At 48.7% G+C, this 18,862-nt stretch overlaps 1 protein-coding gene across 3 annotated transcripts in view; it reads left to right on the top strand.

The window, feature by feature from the left end:
* The first annotated feature begins 3,311 nt into the window (after positions 1-3,311).
* Positions 3,312-18,862, top strand: part of MLPH (melanophilin) — a 31,096-nt gene continuing 15,545 nt past the window's right edge. For all 3 annotated transcript variants that reach the window (XM_069860603.1, XM_069860602.1, XM_069860600.1), the window contains exons 1-8: positions 3,312-3,526; positions 7,869-8,090; positions 9,273-9,409; positions 10,792-10,830; positions 11,901-11,995; positions 13,003-13,131; positions 15,473-15,668; positions 16,966-17,126. In XM_069860603.1, the coding sequence (XP_069716704.1) occupies positions 3,417-3,526; positions 7,869-8,090; positions 9,273-9,409; positions 10,792-10,830; positions 11,901-11,995; positions 13,003-13,131; positions 15,473-15,668; positions 16,966-17,126 (1,089 nt within the window). In that variant the 5' untranslated portion in view covers positions 3,312-3,416. The remainder of the gene's footprint in view (positions 3,527-7,868; positions 8,091-9,272; positions 9,410-10,791; positions 10,831-11,900; positions 11,996-13,002; positions 13,132-15,472; positions 15,669-16,965; positions 17,127-18,862) is intronic.

The following is an 18,862-nucleotide window of genomic DNA, read 5'->3' as shown; positions in this document are numbered from 1 at the left end:
TAGGGACAATGTCCTTTCAGCTTCCACCCTATAAATGATACTCCACAAACCTTGTTTTCTAGTCCTCTGCAACTGTAGTTTTCCAATTGAAATGAATGTCAAAGCATCATTGTCCGTGATAATTGATGTTGAATGGCCATTTTCTTTAAGCGAGGCCATTGCAGTCATTGCAAACAAGACGTGGTCATGCCATAACATAATTAAACAGTCGTATTAATAGCTAAAACCCGTAACAATCCCTCGCAGGCCACATACAGAAATAGCAGGAGCATTGTATATCCCGTCTCTGTCCTGTTTGTTCTGTTCCACATGACAAGGATGATAAGAGGTCTTTATAAAACCGCCAAGAAGCAGAAAGGAGAAGCCATCCCAGCCAGCCCTACGGGATCTCATGACTCTGAGATGATTGCAAGGGGTTGGTGGGAGAAGCAGAGACAGTGTGAAATTGCCTCTGCCAGCAGCAAAGGCTTCCTCGGGGTCAGCAGCAGTGTGTTTACTGCTGCCTTGTTTGTTGGAGCTGCCTGGCTTTTGCTATGTTCTCGTGAATAAGGATCTTGTGTGTCCTCTGCCTGTGGGTGGGGATGGGCTGGAGCCGCTGCTGGATGCTGCTTCTGGTCTGGCTCCACCTGGCTTTTGAGGACTCCTCTTCTTGCTCGGATGCTTGGGGTGACCCCATGCTAATGGGAGCCCAAACACCCACTGGAGTCATCCATGGAGTGAGAAGCAAAGCTGGAGTAGACACAATTGTGAATCAGCCTATCCCTTGAGCATCATTTCAGCAGCTTATCCCAATAAGCGTTTTGGTTCTTACATGCATGGAGAGATCCCGTTTTCTCTGTTTTCAAGGCTAGGTTGGACAGGACTTTGAGCAACCTGATCTGGGGGTGGCATTTGCTATCTTTAAAGGCAACTGGATAGTATCATCATCCATCAGTTTTGTTGTTGAACTCTGTTTAGCGAGGACAAAAAAACCACTGTAAAATGGACAGCTAGAGAAGGTCCAGCCCACTTGTCCTATATATCAGTTCACAGTTGTCTTACAAAAGATTATCAAGAACTGTAAAGATAACAGCTCATGTGAATAGTATTTTTTTAAAGAGCTGCCCTGCATCTAAAATGCCATCTTTCTCTTAAAGAAGATACTCCAGAAATCCCCTTCTTTTATCATCCAGCAGGACTGAATATCAGAAAGCAAGCCTGAGCTCCATTTGTGCCTGGTTTTTCCAGGTAAGACTTAGCTTGTAACATTTCTCTCTCACAGTTTGCCACCTAGTTGCCTGGACCCCCAGTTCAACTAGACTTTGAGGTCCAGTTGAACCTCCAGCTAATAAGAAACACATAACTCACCTCGTCCTTTGCCTCCTTGCTCCTAACTTCTACCCCATGCGCACATGGTCACCACAGGCGCTGGTGAACTTCACGTAACGTTGTCTGGCACTACGATATTTTATAGTGTCTGCGTGAGTGGCTCTGGGTTCGTTTTTTCTTTCTTTTGCATGAGTTCATAACATTTGGGAGACTTTATTCATGGTTGGATGACTGGGAAAAGAGCTGTGGGCAGGAGTGTTTAATTGTCCTTCTCAAAGCTGGAAGCTGGTGGTTGCTGGCTCTGAACTGCTAGAAAATTCAACAAACTGCTTTGAAAAAGGGGTGAAAAAGAAGTCTTTCTCTGCTTGTACGTGTACCACTGAGCTGGGAAGGAGAGGTTTTCCCCAAGAGATGCAGTTCCCAAGCCAAGAGAATATTCGACATTTATTCTGTGGACCTGCCTTTGGGATGTCGTGGTTTTCTGGCTAAACCAGCACTTTTGAGTGTATTGGCATTGCTGAGCACTTGCATTTTTTTCACATTTTCATTGCGTAGCAGGCCACATCTTCCCAGTTTTATGCAGCCTCCTTATCCTTTTGGAGAAGAAAGTATTCAACTGTGGGCTTAGCAAGCTGCAACATTGGAGCTCCTGGCATGATTGTGTTGAAAGGTCCTGAACAGGGTCTCGTTGTGATGTTAATTGGTATCTATTGACCCACTGCTGTTCAGATGCAGTGGGGCGAGCAGGGGCTCTCAAATACGCTTACATAATGAGCAGCTCAACTGATGTCTGGCTCCTGCCAATAAATTAATTGCTTTTGCTGTGACCGAATCTCTGCTGGAATTGGAGCTAGAAATCAATTCCTGGCTTCCAGCAAAGATCACGCATTCCTGATATCCAGCTCAACGTTGCATCTGTAATCATCACCTTCTCTACACAAAAGTCATCCAAATTCAGATTCCAAACACTTTTCTGTCTCTGTTCATGGAGTTTAATCTAATCTTTGTTTTAAGTGAGTTACCAGGGTAGATAATCCCTAAACCCATGGGCTGTGCAGCAGGGAGGGCGATCCCACCAGGCAGAATGGGTTTCCTTTTTGGTCTTGCTGACTTGCTCTCTGTTTAGATCTCTGTCAGGGGAAGAAAAAAGTGTGGCGAGTATTGATATTTGCTCAAAATAAGATGAGAAATGGCTTTCTTTTAAAACATGAAGTCCAGGGGATTCCTGCTTAGAGACACCAGGAGCAAGATACTGAGCAAAAGAATGGCTTTGGCAGTTGGATTATTGTTCCATTGTTCCTTCAGGTATGAGATACATTTAGCATGTCTCCTAAAATCCTCTCAAACCTTCTTTTCTTGCCAGCTGCAAATAAGGGGAGCACTGTGTCCTAATGAAGCTGTTTGCTACAAGCAAAGCTCAGCTTCCCAAATTGCTGTGAGAGCAGTTAACAAATGCAAGAGTCCAGTCCCTGTGTGGCTGTACTGGTGGGGAAAAGCCAAATGCTCTTGATTTTTTTTTCTTATAAAGCTGTTGGCAAGGAGGGGAAAATTACTTTAATGAGATCAGACACAGAAGAAAGAGCTGGGGAGCAGAGGCTGGTGTTGGGGCAGAACCCACCACGATAGAGCCAGTGCCCTGGGGTGTGCAGGCACAGCTCCTCCCGAGGATGCTCAGCCCTCTCCCAAACCTCGTGGCCTCCCTTCCCCTTTGAAGGTTTTGTTTGATTCGCACGCCCTTCATAAAGCAAGCAACTCAGCTGAGAGCAAACATCTCCTTTAAACCCAGCCAGGCGGACGAGGTCTGGAGCTGCCTGCAGCTCTGGGCAGGAGCCCCGGGGAAGGCAGGGCTGCCTGCCTGGGTGACAGGGAGTCCTGGCAGTCGATAGGCACGACGCCAGCCCCGCTCGCCACACGTCTCGGCAGGCAGGCTCACCCAGCAGAGCTGCTGTGGTGCTGCCCGGAGCCGGCTGGCCTGCCCGCAGCTTCTCTTCTTCTTGTTTATATGGTGGAGCTGAGCTCTTCCCACTCCCTCAGCATCCCGGGATACAGGAGAGCCAGCGCGCGGGGTAGCGAGTAACGGGACCAGCTCCAGCCTTCACCAGGAGAAGATGGGGAGGAAGCTGGACCTCTCCAAGCTAACCGATGAAGAGGCCAAGCACGTTTGGGAAGTTGTTCAACGGGACTTTGATCTGCGGAAGAAAGAGGAGGAACGGCTGGAGTGAGTATCTGCTCTCTGGTCCCTGAGGTTGGGTGCAAGCAAACTATAGTTGCATGTCCCTATCTGCCCTGCTGTATGTGGGTTGTAGGAATAAAACAATGTGCTGGGATTGTGGGCACGGAGCAACAGCCAGGATCTGGCTGTGAAAAACAAACACGATGGTTAATAGATTACATTATCAATGGGAAGGTGACACGTTTGGGCTGCAAAGGTGCAAACTGGAGCCGTGCCACCAGCAGTGAGGCAGATTGGTGCTAGTTTATGGAGTTAAATACCTGGCCCCTGCCTTTGTGGGGCTTGATGCTGGGGTGGCTCTCACAGGGAGCCCTTACCTGGGAGCAAAGGATGGGATTTGGCTCCCTTGCTTCTGTTTCATGTGGTGGTTCTCGTTCAGTTGAGACAATAAGGGAAATTGAGTGGGTCCTGGGAGTCCACGGACTCCTGAAGAATCATGGAAAAATAACTGAGAGGCATAGTAAACATATTGTGATAGCCTTAAATACACTCTATGGGGGGGCATGCTATCCTGGGAAAGTTTTAGGGAACCACAGGCTGGGAAAAGACTGAAAATCACTGTAGCAGCAAATGGATGTAGCTTTTAATTTCTTATAACCACACATTCGACAGAAGTGCTGTTTAAAATATTCAGTCCCATTAGATTAAATTATGAACATGGGAAATTGAAAGGGTTTAGGCTTTCATTAACTACATCAAGTGCTGAACTCAATAATTTGTTCATTTTATTTCAAGAAGCTGCAGCGTCCCTGTTTAGGATCTGCCAGTTTCTCTTTTTTGTCCCATCGGGATGGCCTGCATTCCTGAGACCAGGTTTAGGCAGTGCTGTGTCTCCACCAAGCCCTCCTAGCTCTGAATTCAGTGATTTGGTGCTGGTACCGATAGCTCAGTAATGCTCTAGGTATTGCAACCTCATCATTTTCTCTATCAGACCCAAAGGGAATGGTGAGCATTGAGTCATCCTCCTTCCCTCTTTGGGATATCTGCATCTGAGCTGTGGAAACATCCCCCAAAATCTTGCTTTTGTGCATTTCCGCATAAAACACTAGCCATGAGAAGCTCTTTGTCGCATATTTTTGAACCTCCTGATAATTTTTTTGCCTAAGAAAACCCAGTCTGTGTGGGAGGCAGAGATAATTCGGTATCATCTACAGCTTTCCTCTGCGGGTAGCTCTGAAGTGCAGGACATAGATCAGACAAGGGTGTTTACAAAAGTAATCGCCCTGGAAAGGGGGATTGTCTTCCTTGTGGTGGATCTGAGCTCTGCCTGGAGGAAGGAGGTGGGAACCCACATTGCTGTGCCCTGCAGCAAAGAAGTGGGCGAGGTGAATTCCTTACCTACTTGACCGTGGTGCCAAACTGGCTTATCTGGGTCTGCTCTGACAGCCCAGGAGGCTCCCAAATTGAGTGCCATGAAATAGGAGGTATGAGAGGGTGTGCAAGATAGAGAGAAGGTCTCCAGATCCTTCTACCTGGTTCCTGGCTCCCCTAGCAGTGTTCCCTGTGTCCCAGCAGTCATGGCTTTTTTTTAATTTTCCTTTTTCTGTTGTTTTGTTGTTCAATCCTGCCCCGTGGAGGACTGGCATTAACCCAGTGGTGCCTGGCACTGCCCATGTCTCTAGGCTAGAGCGTGTTGCCCAGTTGCCAGTTGTAGGCTAGTTGCTTGGTTGCCTCTCTCCACAGCCTCAGCTAAGACCACCCATCATTTATTTCTGTAATGCTTGGCATAGACCAATGTGCTGGTCTGGGAAACTCTGCCATGCTCCTGCATGCCAAACGCGGAGCTACGAGAGCATTTTCTGCCTCTAACAAGCTGGGACATGATGTGACATTATTAGAGACCCTGCAGCCGTTCACCCTGCTCCCTGTGCTCTGGCCATCCCCGTTTGATTTTCTGTTCATTTGATTTTCTCTTCACTGGGCTTGTCTCAACCTGCAGGCCTTGAAGAAATGTTCCCCCCCCAGCTCGGTCTTTTTCTTTCCTTTCTGCTTCTTCTCCGCATTTTCTTTTTTTTGGTGGAAGCTATTCATCCACAACAAACAAAGGCTTCAGCTGGCCAGAAGCTGCACAACCACGCAAGGGTAATACTTTGCACTAGAAATTAAATAATAGTCGCTTTGTCAGGGCTCTCCCTGCTTCCTCCCATAAACATCCCTGTCAGCAACCTCGTTTTTGGGGGTACGGCTCCGTGCTTCTCTCCTGGAGCTCTCAGCTGGATCAACCCCACTGCAGTTTGGTGTCCCACCACTGCTAATTTATTTTGCCATGAGCAGAGCAGGGAAAGGGCTGGCTTGTGCTCCTGCCGGCAAGAGGAGACAAGAGGCGTGTGGTTCCTGTGGGTTTTAAACTGGTTTGGTTGAGACTTGGCCTTCCTTCGGCAGGGCTTGTGGGCAAGGGAGGGGAGATGAAGGGATCCGACCGGTTTCTGGGAACCAGATAAAGCAGTCGAGTGAAAGATGGGATCCTGCTGGAAGCAGCCTAAGCACAGGGTGGAAAAGGAGCACTGAGCTCAACTCGAGGGGTTTCTATCTGGGGTTTGTTTTTAGTAGCCACATATAAATGTACTGCTGAACGTTTGCACCAGGTCATTCGTAAGACTGCTAGGATGATGGGCTTGTTCAGCCTGGAGAAGAGAAGGCTCCAGGGAGACCTCAGAGCGGCTTCTAGTACTGAAAGGGGCTCCAGGAAAGCCTGGGAGGGGCTTTTTATCAGGGATTGCAGGGATAGGATGGGAGGGAATGGTTTTAAGATGAAAGAGGGGAGGCTGAGATGAGATCTTAGGAAGAAATATTTTCTTGTGAGGGTGGTGAGGCCCTGGCCCAGGTTACCCAGAGAAGCGGTGGCTGCCCCATCCCTGGAGGTGTTGAAGGCCAGGTTGGATGGGGCTCTGAGCAGCCTGGTCCAGTGGGAGGTGTCCCTGACCAGAGCAGGGGGGGATGATCTTTAAGGTCCCTTCCAACCCAAACCATTCCGTGATTCTGTGATGAATAGCTAAATACATAAACTAGGTGCTCCATTCATCTTTATACTGTTTTTCACGCCCCAGATCTTTGGTTATGCAAGTTGGTTTTGCTCCAGTGTAAGAGTGAGCACAGCCTGTTGTGCTGGCAGCAAGCTGACAGCAAGGCTCCCCCAGGAAAAATGAGAGCTGATCCCTGATGTGCAAACTGATCTGGTTCAACAGAGATCAGCTTGATTTATGTTGACATCATCCCTACCACCAGCCACATCACTGCTCCCGTGGATGTCCTGGTGCCATGCTGCCAGGCCAACAAGGCTCCTGCTATGGTCATTCCAGGATCAGCTCATCTTTTCAGCAGCTGTGGGGCACCAGGAGCATCACCAGAAACCCTGTGGTCCACTGAAGCAGCCTCCAGACCTAATTGCTTGAGTTTTTTGGCCCAGTCTGGCTTCTGCTCTGGAAAGTATAGCTCCCTCACCCTGCCTAGAGAGAAAACAACCTTCTAGGACCTTCCCTACAAGTCAAACATTGCCTCTCAGCCATAGCCCCAAAGACAAACATACCTGAGGTGGTGCGTGGCATGGGAAACAAAGAGAAAGCCTTTGGGTAGCTTTGCTGGCTTGGCGGGTGCTTTCGCTGGCCCTGGCTGTTGTGCAGGCATCTGCTTACAAGGAGACCTGCTCTACCAGCCAGATCTGGATAGCAAAGGGAGCCTGTAGTGATGGACTGCCAGGAGAAGGTGTTCTTGAAAAGCATTCATGCTGGCCAGGCTTTCATGGGGCTGTCATGAGCATCTCCTCCTGCTGCTGTCCTCTGAGCAGCCAGGACCTCATGGCACATCATTTCCACCCTTAATAAAAGTCTCCGCTAAATTTAGCAGTGGAGGACTAGGTGAAACCTCTTGTAACTCCTTTTTCATCTCAGATAGCTTTTGGGGTGTTTTTAAATTAAGAGTTCCAGAAAGGTTTTAATTCCCAGCTGTAATTTAGGCTCAGAGATCATCCAGGGTTGGGATGCAAGCAGAGACTTCCAGAAAAGCTGCTCTTCTGAAGTTCCTGGCATTTATGATCAACACCCTGTAAAGCAAATGGGACAGATCTAACCTTAAATTTAACAGCAGCAGATCCTAATGTATAGTAACCTGCCCTGAACCTTTTCTTTGTTCAGCTTTTATTTAAATCCTGATACGTCATGTATTCGATTTGCCCTAGAGCTTTTTCCACAAGCTGTGAGACTTGGGACGTTCCCTGGAAAATCATTCCTGAAATGATTGAAGCGTGATGGGATTTGCCACGTGAGAGTTCGCAGTGAAATACTAACGAAAACAACTTCCTGTGTTTGGGGGATGGTTTTTTTTTGTGCAGGGAGCTGAAATGCAAGATTGACCAGGAAAGCAGCAAGAGAGAGTTCCTGACTAATCAGTCCCACCTCAACGCAACCCACTGCGTCCACTGCCTCCAGCCCTTCAAGTTCCTGCTGAACAGTAAGCGGCAGTGCCTGGACTGCGGCTTCTACACCTGCAAGAACTGCAGCCGCTACAACAAGAAGGAGCAAGGCTGGGTCTGCGATCCCTGCCGCCTCTCCAGGTACCGCTCCTTGGATGGAGGGTGAGGGGCAAGATTCAAGAAGAGTCGCCCAAACTCAGCATCCCTTTATCACAGAATCATAGAATAACCTGGTTGGAAAAGACCCACTGGATCATGGAGTCCAACCATTCCTATCAAACACTAAACCATGCCCCTCAGCACCTCGTCCACCCGTGCCTTAAACACCTCCAGGGAAGGTGAATCAACCCACTCCCTGGGCAGCCTCTGCCAGTGCCCAATGACCCTTTCAATGAAAGATTTTTTCTTAATGTCCAGCCTAAACCTCCCCTGGTTGAGGCCAGGGGTTGAGGCCATTCCTTCTTGTCCTGTCCCCTGTCCCTTGGGAGAAGAGCCCAGCTCCCTCCTCTCCAACCTCCTTTCAGGTAGTTGTAGAGAGCAATGAGGTCTCCCCTCAGCCTCCTCTTCTCCAGGCTAAACTCCCCCAGCTCTCTCAGCCGCTCCTCGTAAGACCTGCTCTCCAGCCCACTCACCAGCTTGGTTGCTCTTCTCTGGACTCGCTCCAGAGCCTCAACATCCTTCTTGTGGTGAGGGGCCCAGAACTGAACACAGGATTCGAGGAGCGGTCTCATCAGTGCCGAGGACAGAGGGAGAATAACCTCCCTGGACCTGCTGGTCACGCCGTTTCTGATCCAAGCCAAGATGCCATTGGCCTTCTTGGCCACTTGGGCCACTGCTGGCTCATGTTCAGTCGCTGTCAACCAACACCCCCAGGTCCCTCTCCTCCAGGCAGCTTTCTAGACAGACTTCTCCTAGTCTGTAGCTGCACAGGGTTGTTGTGCCCCAAGTGCAGGACCCGGCATGTGGCCTTGTTAAACCTCATGCCATTGGACTCAGCCCAGCGGTCCAGCCTGTCCAGATCCCTTTGGAGCCTCCCTACCCTCCAGTAGATTGACACTTCTACCCAGCTTAGTGTCATCCACAACCTTGCTAAGGGTGCACTCGATGCCTTCATCCAGGTCATTGATAAAGACATTGAACAGGGCTGGTGCATTGAACACCACTGAGCCCTGGGGACACCACTTGTAACTGGCCACCGGCTGGTTAGAATCCAGTTACGCTGGTTAGGAACAGGCTGTGTTTTTGTTAAGATATGGTTTCTAGGTGAGACTTTGGTCACCATGTAGCTGGGCTGGCTCACTTGTACATCCTCTCTTTGAGCAGGATTGTGAAGATCGGTTCCCTGGAGTGGTACTACGAACACGTGAGATCCCGTTTCAAGAGGTTTGGAAGTGCCAAAGTCCTGCAGTCCCTCTACGGCCGGCTGCAGCCTGGGCAGGGGGTGAACTCCACGTTTCTAGGTGAGAAGGAGCTTTGGGTTTTCTCCTGCCCTGCTCCATACAGAAGCCGAGCAGGCACTGGAATGAGCAACATCAGCATTGATGCTGCTCTGAGTACCATGAGGTTTCGAGGCTGTGCAAAACATTCTGGGGAGGAAGTGAAGGTTGAAAGTGATGTGTTCATACTGGGAGCAGCAGAGCAGATGTCCCTAGTGTTCTTTTTTCCCCCTCTGTTAAGGTTCAAGGCTTACCACAGACTCAAGAATATCACATGCTTAGTTCTGAAAGTCTCATGTCTTGCAGTCTGTAAGCTTGTGAGAGCGGCAGCTCTTGTTTTTCTTCCTTTTAGCTCTTTTTGTCACAGAAGAGAGTTTGTGAAATTAACCCAAGTTTCACCTGCAAGTCTAAAACCATCCAGCTGGCTGGATAAAGCCAGCACTCATTTTTTTTCCCCATGAACTGATGATTTTTATAGCCAATTTGGTGATGCCCTGGCACTGGCAAAACTCCATCAAAATTGGCAAGTTATCAGTCTACATAGTTATGTTCTTCAAAGCTTTATCTACAGTAGCTCTGAGATTGGGCCAATATTGCATAAACACACGCTGAAATCTGTTGTTAATATGGTTTTATTTACTGGGCAGCTGTTAGTTGCCATCCAAACAACTGTGGCTCTGCCTTTGCTTTGAAAACCAATGTGGATTCTGCTCTCATCTTGAGGAGCCACAGAAAAGTTTGCACAAATACCACAGACGTGATCTGATTCAGCTGGTCCGGTCGTTCTTCTATCCAAACCTCCCATGGCAGAAACATCAGAAAGAGCATGGAAAGTATTGGCATTGAATATAAAATTAAAGGACTGAGAGACAACTTGTGCAGCTCTCCGTCTGAAAATACATCAGACCTCAAAGAAAGGACAATCCAGGAGAAAACCAAACCAAGCATGAGGTCAACAGTGCCTTAGGCTTCTTAAAATTGAGATTCTGATCAAGAGGAGATGATTTTGTTGTTATTACTTGATTAATACCAGCAAATGGGCTTGCCCCTTGAACAAGCAAAAATCTCCTTGTGGGACACATCTCTGGTTGCAGGAGAGAGAGCAGAAAGATGTTAGAACATTGCATTTTGTGCAGGTGGCTGCTGTTGGCTGCTGCACTTGCCAGACATGGGGTGTTACATCAGAACTGTGGAAGGGGTGGCAATAAGCACTTTGACTTTTAAAAGTCAAGTCCTGTTTCCAAGGGCCTGTTTTGTTCTCTCGAAAGAGCCTTTTTGACGATCATGCCTTGTGACGGCTAGAGAATGAGAACTGTAGTTAACCACCGCTCTGAGGCTTGTTCTCCGCGAGGCACCTGGAGAAATTGTGCTTATTTATTTTTCCCACCATTTTTCTTTTAATGTAGGTCTTCATGACAGAGTTTACAGCCTGCCAGACATTAACAGTAAGTAAAAAAAAAGAGAATTGCAGCCTGTAGCTTGCTGTTCAAGAGATGTTTCTGATGCCTTTTTCTCTTCACACCCTCTGGCTGTGGGCGCTCCGGTGCAGTTTGGTGTGGCTGGACCAAGGAGGACATCTCTCCACCGTGGTGGAGGTGGACTGTAATGGTCATCTCTTGCATTGTGGTGCACAATGAAGAGTATGTGGTGCACAGAAGAGTATTCTAGGATACAACAGGGTCTTCAGTTACGTGCCAAGCTTGAAGCTTGCAAGTACTCATCATCGTCTCAATGCGACGATGTCATAAGCTTAAAGCTGGCCATATTCTTAAGGAAGATGCTGAATTTGGGACTTCAGGTTGTGTTCCTGCAGTAAAGATTCATGCCACCTCCCCATTTGATATAGGAAAGAGTATTTTGCCTACCTTGGCTTGGGACTTGTTCTGGCGTTTGTGCTGTTCCCAATGTACTGTTCGGCTTGGCAGTCATCTGGGCACAGAGATGGGAACCCAGGACGGAACAGGTCACCGATAGCAGAGGTAGCTGAGGGCAACTCTGAACAGTGGAGGCAGAGCCATGTTGGGCTGAGCTGTAGTGCCTTCAAACACTGGAGTCCCCCAGGTGGACCTCGGGGTGCTCCTTGTGGCGCAAGCGCCTTTCATCTTCCTTTGGTGGTCACTTCGACATCTGTGTTGGTGCACAGGTGGAAGGGGAAGCAATAAGAGGCCAGCCAAGATCTTGTACGATAACGTGCTACCTGTAAATATCTGCAGTGCTGTCTGGAAACTGCACCCCAAAGAGCTTCTACCTTGGCCAGCTTCTACTGCATGCCAGCTGCAGCTTGGGTGCTACTTTCAGATGTTCCTGTTCATTTCCATCCTTTGTTCTTTACTTGTTCAACCTACTGGCTATGGTGTAGTGTGTAAAATAATTAAAAAATAGAAACAAAATTGGGAGGTATTCCTAATCTGGACCTTTTTACCCCATACAAGTGGGTAACAAGTGGGGACTCTCCTCCCTCAGCAACAGGATGGAGGACCTCCCCACACACAGCAAACCATTGTCTCCCTTGCAGGTGAATGCCAGCTCCTCAACAATGGTGGCATTGAGGATGACAGCGATGATGAAGACAATGTCCTTCGTGGAGCTGAAGCAGAGTGTTACAGCAGAGTAAGCTTTTCATTCTGGGGCCCCTTCAGCCTCGCTCCATGCCTTCAGCTGCTGCTGGCCTGTCTTGGGTGGTGGTGGTGGATTTCTGTGCCACGTTCCAAACTGGGCCTTTCCCTGTTCTCCTTCTCTGAGATGAGCCACTCTCCCACCCTGTGTAGACAAAAACAAGTCAGTAAAATCTGATACTTGTCCTCTGGAAAACAGATCTGCTCCTGACACTCCTCAGTTATTGTATGTGTCCCATCTCCTACCTGTGTGATGAGAACCCACCTTTTTTTCTACTAGAAGAACAGATACCTGGTAGCGTAGCAAAGCACAGCTGTGTTCATTCATTTATCTCCTGATGTTTCCTGGGACTGTTTGTGGATTAAAATGCAGGCTAAGAAGCCTGATAGGGAGCGTAGTTGTCCTTGAAGCACGTGCAAAATCCGCTGATGTGTTTGAAATGCTGGTACGGTTACACACATGCTGTTCCATACGCACCATCTCAGCCTGTGGCTATGGATGTAACGCTGCATTTCACACACTTGATTCTTCATTTTGATCTGCTTCTGAAGTCTTAGAGGCATGTCCAAGCTGCTCCTGCTCCAAGGCAGCTGATGACCTCCCAAATATCCTGGGGGGATCTGCCCACAACATCCTTCCTCTGAAGACACGGAGATGCTTCAGAGTTTGAGAGCATCTGGATCTCTCTCTGGGCTGTAACCTGGCTGAGCTTTTCCATCATGCCTTCATAAACCAGGAGAGAGCTTCCCACTCTCTGCTTATGGCCACAGTCCTGAGCCAGAGACTGGAAATTGGGATCCCATTTTCTCTTGACTCCAGCATAAGCACACACTGCCTGATCCTTACAAGCAGGACAATGTGAGACCCAAGTTTTCTCTGCAGAAACAGGAGCCTTGCTTTAGGCTGCACAGATTAAGGAGACAAGGGACTTCCCTCTCCCTCCCTTCAGGGTCAACTGTGTTTTATGCTGAATTTTCCTTTCTTGCACTTCCTACGCAAAGATGCGCAAGACAAAGCGTCTGCTGTCTGTCCATCCCTTTGATTTTGAACTGGACTCGGATTACTCTGCTCAGTCTCGCCGCCAGTCTGTACAGCTCTCTCCAGCAGCCAGCAGCCCAGATGGTTTTCAGGTACTGGGAGAGTGATGGGGGGTTCCTTTCCTCTCTTCTTACACCTTGCAACCTCTCTACCTTCAGCTGGTGTTGAGAGGAAATGGTGCTGATCCTTCATCCCCACAGTCCCACTTGCTATCTCTTCTCCCATTTCAAGTCCTTTGCCTCAGGCTGAGTCAACAGTAGGATGTCTGACTGAAGAGAGGATGGGTGGAAGGGTGAGATAGCAAGAGGCTCCCTTCAGACAAGAGTGTTCTTGTATTGTCCCAAAGACCCAAGTTTCTAGTGAGCTTTTGGAGGTTCACTATAAATGAAGCCAGGCTCCTTTCCCATCATCCTATCCATTTGGGGGCTGGTTTTGCCACGCACTGGCACTGGGGATGTAGTTGGCTGGCAGCTTCATGGAGAACACTACTCTCCTGAGATTGAGAGGATGAATCCTCCAAGCCAGCCTGACTGCAGGGGCGGCATGTGTTTGGGTCCCCATCAGTCAGAGGGGAGAAAATGGGAAGGAAAAAAAAGCTGCATGAATACTATTTCTGTATAAAGGACTGTATGTGTCTTAGCGTCAGGAGCTCCTGACCCATGGGCAGTGTGGGTGCAGTGAGCTGCCCTTCATTATCCCAGCAAGGGCAGAGGCTCAGCCATCACAGCTCTGAGGAGGACGTCTTTTACCCTGAGATGCTTCAAATCAAGTTTTTTTGGTCTGCTCCTGTTTGCCTTTCCTGCTGACATTTCACTTTTGAAATATTAAACACCTTCTTTTTTTCTTCTAATGATACTCATACTTTTCCACTCCTGAGTAGAAGTAGGATGCACTGAGATGTGTAACAGAGGCTTTGAAAAGAAAAATCATAGAATCACTAGGTTGGAAAGGACCCACTGGATTATCGAGTTCAACCATTCCTATCAATCACTGAACCATGTCCCCAAGCACCTCATCCACCCATCCCTTAAACCCCTCCAGGGAAGGTGACTCAACCACCTCCCTGGGCAGCCTCTGCCAGTGCCCAATGACCCTTTCCATGAAAAATTTTTTCCAGATGTCATTTCCTGCCATTCCCTCTTGTGGTGAGGGGCCCAGAACTGAACACAGGATTCGAGGAGCGGTCTCACCAGTGCAGAGTACAGAGGGAGAAGAACCTCCCTGGACCTGCTGGTCACACCGTTTCTGATCCAAGCCAAGATGCCATTGGCCTTCTTGGCCACCTGGGCCACTGCTGGCTCATGTTCAGTCACTGTCAACCAACACCCCCAGGTCCCTCTCCTCCAGGCAGCTTTCCAGCCAGACTTCTCCTAGTCTGTAGCACTGCATAGGGTTGTTGTGCCCCAATCCACATAATTCCACGCAAATTGATAAGAATTTGGGGCAAACAAAGTAGATTTGTTCTTTCTTTATCTAAGCCCCTCCCTACATCGCAGAATTCAATGTGATTCTAGGAAGGACTGGCCTCTGTCGAGATCATCTGGATTGGATTGATCAGCTGCGGAGCATTGGAGGGGTAGAAGGGGGCCACTCTTTGAATAAGCGAAAGGTCGAGCTGTTTGAAGAGACTAGGATTTTTTGCAGCCCAGCTGAACAGACTCTGCCTAGTTCTCTTAAAAATTAACAGTGCCCCCTGGCAGTGATGAGAAGTAATGCTCACGGTCCATCTGCGAGGCAAAGAGCTCTTTGAATTGGTCACTCTCCCCATCCACTCTGCTCTTCTGAGACCCCAGCTGGAGCCCTGCTTTCAGTTCTGGAGTCCTCAGCACAGGAGGGGCATGGAGCTGTTAGAGCAGGTCCAGAGGAGCCACAGAGATGATCTGAGGGATGGAGAACCCTCAGGCTGAGAGATTGTGGGTTTGTTCAGCCTGGAGAAGAGAAGACTTTGGGGAGACCTTAGAGCAGCTTCAAGTACTGAAAGGGCCTCCAGGAAAGCTGGGGAGGGGCTGTTGATGAGGGAGTGCAGGGATTGGATACAGGGGAACGGTTTTAAGATAAAAGAGGGGAGATTTAGATTAGGCGTTAGGAAGAAATTCTTCACAATGAGGGTGGTGAGACCCTGGCCCTGGTTGCTCAGGGAAGTTGTTGCCCCATCCCTGAAGGTGTTCAAGGCCAGGTTGGATGGAGCTTTGAGCAACCTGATCCAGTGGGAGGTGTCCCTGCTTATGGGAGAAAGTTGGAACTGACTGAGCTTTAAGGTCCCTTCTGGCCCAAAGCTCTCTGATTCTATGACAATGGCTTGTTAGGAATTGGATCTACAAAAGATCGGTCCATGCACCAATTGGAGGATAAAGATAGGAACTTTCAAGCAAAGGTGAGGAGAGGCAGGGAGTCCTTGCGGGCAGCTGCTCAGCAGCAATCCTCATCTCTCAGTCCTTCCCAGATTTCCACAGTTCAGCTGAAGATGCATCCCAGAAGGAGTCCAGGATCGCAGAGGCAGATCTGGTCTTCCACCACGTCTTGCAGGAACAGGGGCCGGGTGTGAGCCCTCCAGAGCAGCACTTCAGTACAGAGGTTCGGCTCACTGTTAATTCACGAAGAAGGAGCCTGGAAAGAAGTGCAAAACCTGGTAGGTATCTCTGGTCAGGCTCCTCTTATATGTTGGGAAAAAGTGGCTTCAAGACTTGGTCCAAAATATAAATGTCTCTGATCTTTTTGAACAACCTCAAGCCACTGAAATGCCTGAGTGTCAAGGTAAAACATCCCTCTGCAAAAGTGATTTTTCTCATTAAACAATTGGCTGAAGCTATTTAGTTGTAATGGCCTGGTGTTTGGTTGGTCACCAGCCAACTCATTGCTCAAAGATAGAGGATTTGTTCTTAAGGTGTCCATCCCTTTCATATGTGGAGCTCTTGTCCAGGGTGCAAGCTAAATACAATCAAACGACAGGGCTAGAAGCAACGGGATGTGTTTCCTCCTGTAGGCAGTGATAGATGAGTTGGACTCCTTGCCGGAGGACAAGGTGGGTGCAGACAATTTACAGTTTTAAGTGGACTTGAACTGGAGCAAAAACTGGAGGCAAGCGCTGGGGGTTGCTAAGTAGCATCCTTGTAGCTGGGCAGGGTGCACTGGGGGTTTGTGAGTCTATAAATACCCCAGCAAACAACGGTGCAGCGTTTGCCTTTTACTACTGTTGTTTTTCCTGCTGTGACAGCACAGCCAGGAGGGTTGGGTGCTGGCTTGTGCACATGCAGCTGTAGAATAGATCTATCCTTCCAGGTCTCCAGCAATCAGCACTTTTCAAGTGCGTAATTTTCAGGGTGCTAAGAAATGTTGGATGAACCTCACTGTGCTCAGTTTAAACTCCCACACTGCCCCACTGGGCACTGACACAGCAGCAGGGCCTTCTGGCCTTTTAATGCCATTTTCTCTCATGGTTTTTGTCTTATTTGAAATTCTCCTTTAAAAATGAGACCCTCCACTCTTTTAAATGCTCTGTCCTAGACTGGTTCCTCTCTAGCCTGAGATAAACATCACGTAGCACCTGCACAATGCATGAAGGGCAGTGTGCAAACCTGGTCTCCAGCAAAATTGGGAAGACCTCAGCAGTTTCTGGTGAGGGAGCAGGCTGTTTGTAACATGAGGGAGCAAGGTTGATGCTCCTTGTGCCTACAGTTATTTCAGCAGCTCTATGTGGGACCTGATCCAGGTGCTGTGCAGCCACAGCGGATGGACCTGAAGGCTGGTCAGGTGTGGCGATCCTTCACCTCAGTCTTTCTTACAGAAGCATCTCCTGCTAAGGTGTAGAAAGTGTGATTTGGAGAAGTACCTTATTTGCTCTTATTAAGGATGGAGCCGATGTCTAGGAAGTGACTCAAGGATCTGACTCTCTTGTACCTTTGTGCTGAAGCCTTCTCTCTCCAAAGGCAGCCCCTGGAACGAGCAGCCCCGGTCACGGTACTCTGCAGATATGGACACATCTGATGAGGACATGAAGGGAGCCCAGTTCCCTGCCTACCCACCCCAGCATTCAAAACGCCGAAACAGAGCCTCCTCCCAGGAGAATACCAGCCAATCTGGGAATCAGGTACCAAACAACTGTTAAACCTCTTGTGAGAACTAGTTTGTGGCCAAGCCTCTCTTGCCATAAACGTTGCTCGTTATCTGTGAGGTGCAGGATGATGCTGTCTGGTTTGGAAAAGAGAAGCAGTGATGACGAACTGGAGTGCAACCACAGTAGCTGAACTCCCAGCAGGATGGATGAGGAGCATGAGCAGACAAGCTGGTGTGTCCTAGGTATCCACACAACCATTGCCTCTTACGCACAGGGGTGGTTTGATGCCCACGCTTCCCATGTGTGGGTCCAAGAGCGAGCAGAGGGGATCCCAGATATCTATAGACTCAAGGTCCCTCTTCCTCTTCAGCTCAGGAACTGAAGAAGCTGGGAGCGCAGCCTTTTTGAATTGCCAGAGTAAAACAGCAGGCCTGTTGGGTGAACAAGGAGCTGGCTCATCTACATGTAACATCACAGTTGTGTGGCACCAGATTGATAAATGTCCAGGCCATGTCCTGCCTTCCGTGTTGTGAGGGATCTGCCAACGTAGTTGTGAAATGAGACCTGGGAAGGTGTGTTTAAGGCTCCTTCTTTCATTAAGGCAAGGGAGAATAGACTTTTCTCTGCACCATTAGGATGATGCAGAAGTATTTCAGAGCTGGGCTTCCTCTTCCAGGTTCTCCTCCCGGACCTTCAGCTCTTGCTCCCATGGTAAAGAAAAAACCAGGCACTGCCCATGCCTCACTTTGCCCACGCTGCTGTCAAAGTAATGAGCCTGCCCTCATTGCTATTAATTTCCCAGTCTGTCCTTATTAATCTGAGAGTTACCTAAGGTTTTCAATGTCCCCAAAAAGGCTTTTTTTTCAATTGAATATGCTGGTGCTTTATGATTAGAGGGTGATTTGGAGAGGGATATTTAATAAGCATCAAGATGCTTTTCTTCCGCTGCAGTGTGTAGTGTTCCTGCCCCAGTAGGACTGGGTCGGGACAACCTGTCACGTACCTCTCCTGAGCGAAGATAAGAGGGGAACAGCCTAGAGAAGGGTGTCAAAAAGGCTGCAAGCTCCTGTTTTAATTGTCAAGTAAGGACTTGCCGTTCCTGACACCACCTTTGCAAATGACTAGGTGGTGGGAATGGTAGAGCATCCTTCAGACCTTTTGAGCAGCAATATACAGGGTCGTGTTTGGCTGCAGGTACACAGGGAGAGCCAGCTGCCAGTCTCTGGTCACAGCTGGTAATTTTGGTCCTGCCCCCCCCGCTTTGGGGAATGGATGGGGGGATCTGTAACCACAACTGTCCCTCAGCACCACACTCCATGTGCCTGTGTAGGGAAACCTTTCCTTTGTCTTTTACTTCTCTTGGCACATGTTTTAATTAGACAATCCTATCCCTTTTCCAGTGAGCAGTAAATAGAAGAACCCCGGACTGGGTGTCCTTAATGAGGCCACGGTACGTTAGGCACGAAATGTGCACAGTGCTTTGCAGTGGGGAAATGGGGCCAAGTTCCTACCAAGGCTTCAGATGATTTCCTCCATCAGCTGGACAAGGTCTCACTTCAAGGCGGTCCAGCATGCTTTGTGGTTTGCTCCCTCACATCAGTATGAAGGCTGCGGTGGAGCTTTCTCACTCTAATGGTTACAAGACATCTTCTTACTCCTAATTTAACCCCATTTGCTCTTATGCCAACATCGTTCATTATGTTAAAATAGCTCTTCATCCTTCCTGCCCTTTGTGCTGCTGATGTGTTTACAGCTAGCAACAGAGCCTT

This window comes from Phaenicophaeus curvirostris, chromosome 7 (genome assembly GCF_032191515.1).
Source record: "Phaenicophaeus curvirostris isolate KB17595 chromosome 7, BPBGC_Pcur_1.0, whole genome shotgun sequence".
NCBI lineage: Eukaryota > Metazoa > Chordata > Aves > Cuculiformes > Cuculidae > Phaenicophaeus > Phaenicophaeus curvirostris.
The sequence above is the reverse complement of the archived record's forward strand: the minus strand, read 5'-3'. Positions and strand labels throughout refer to the sequence as shown.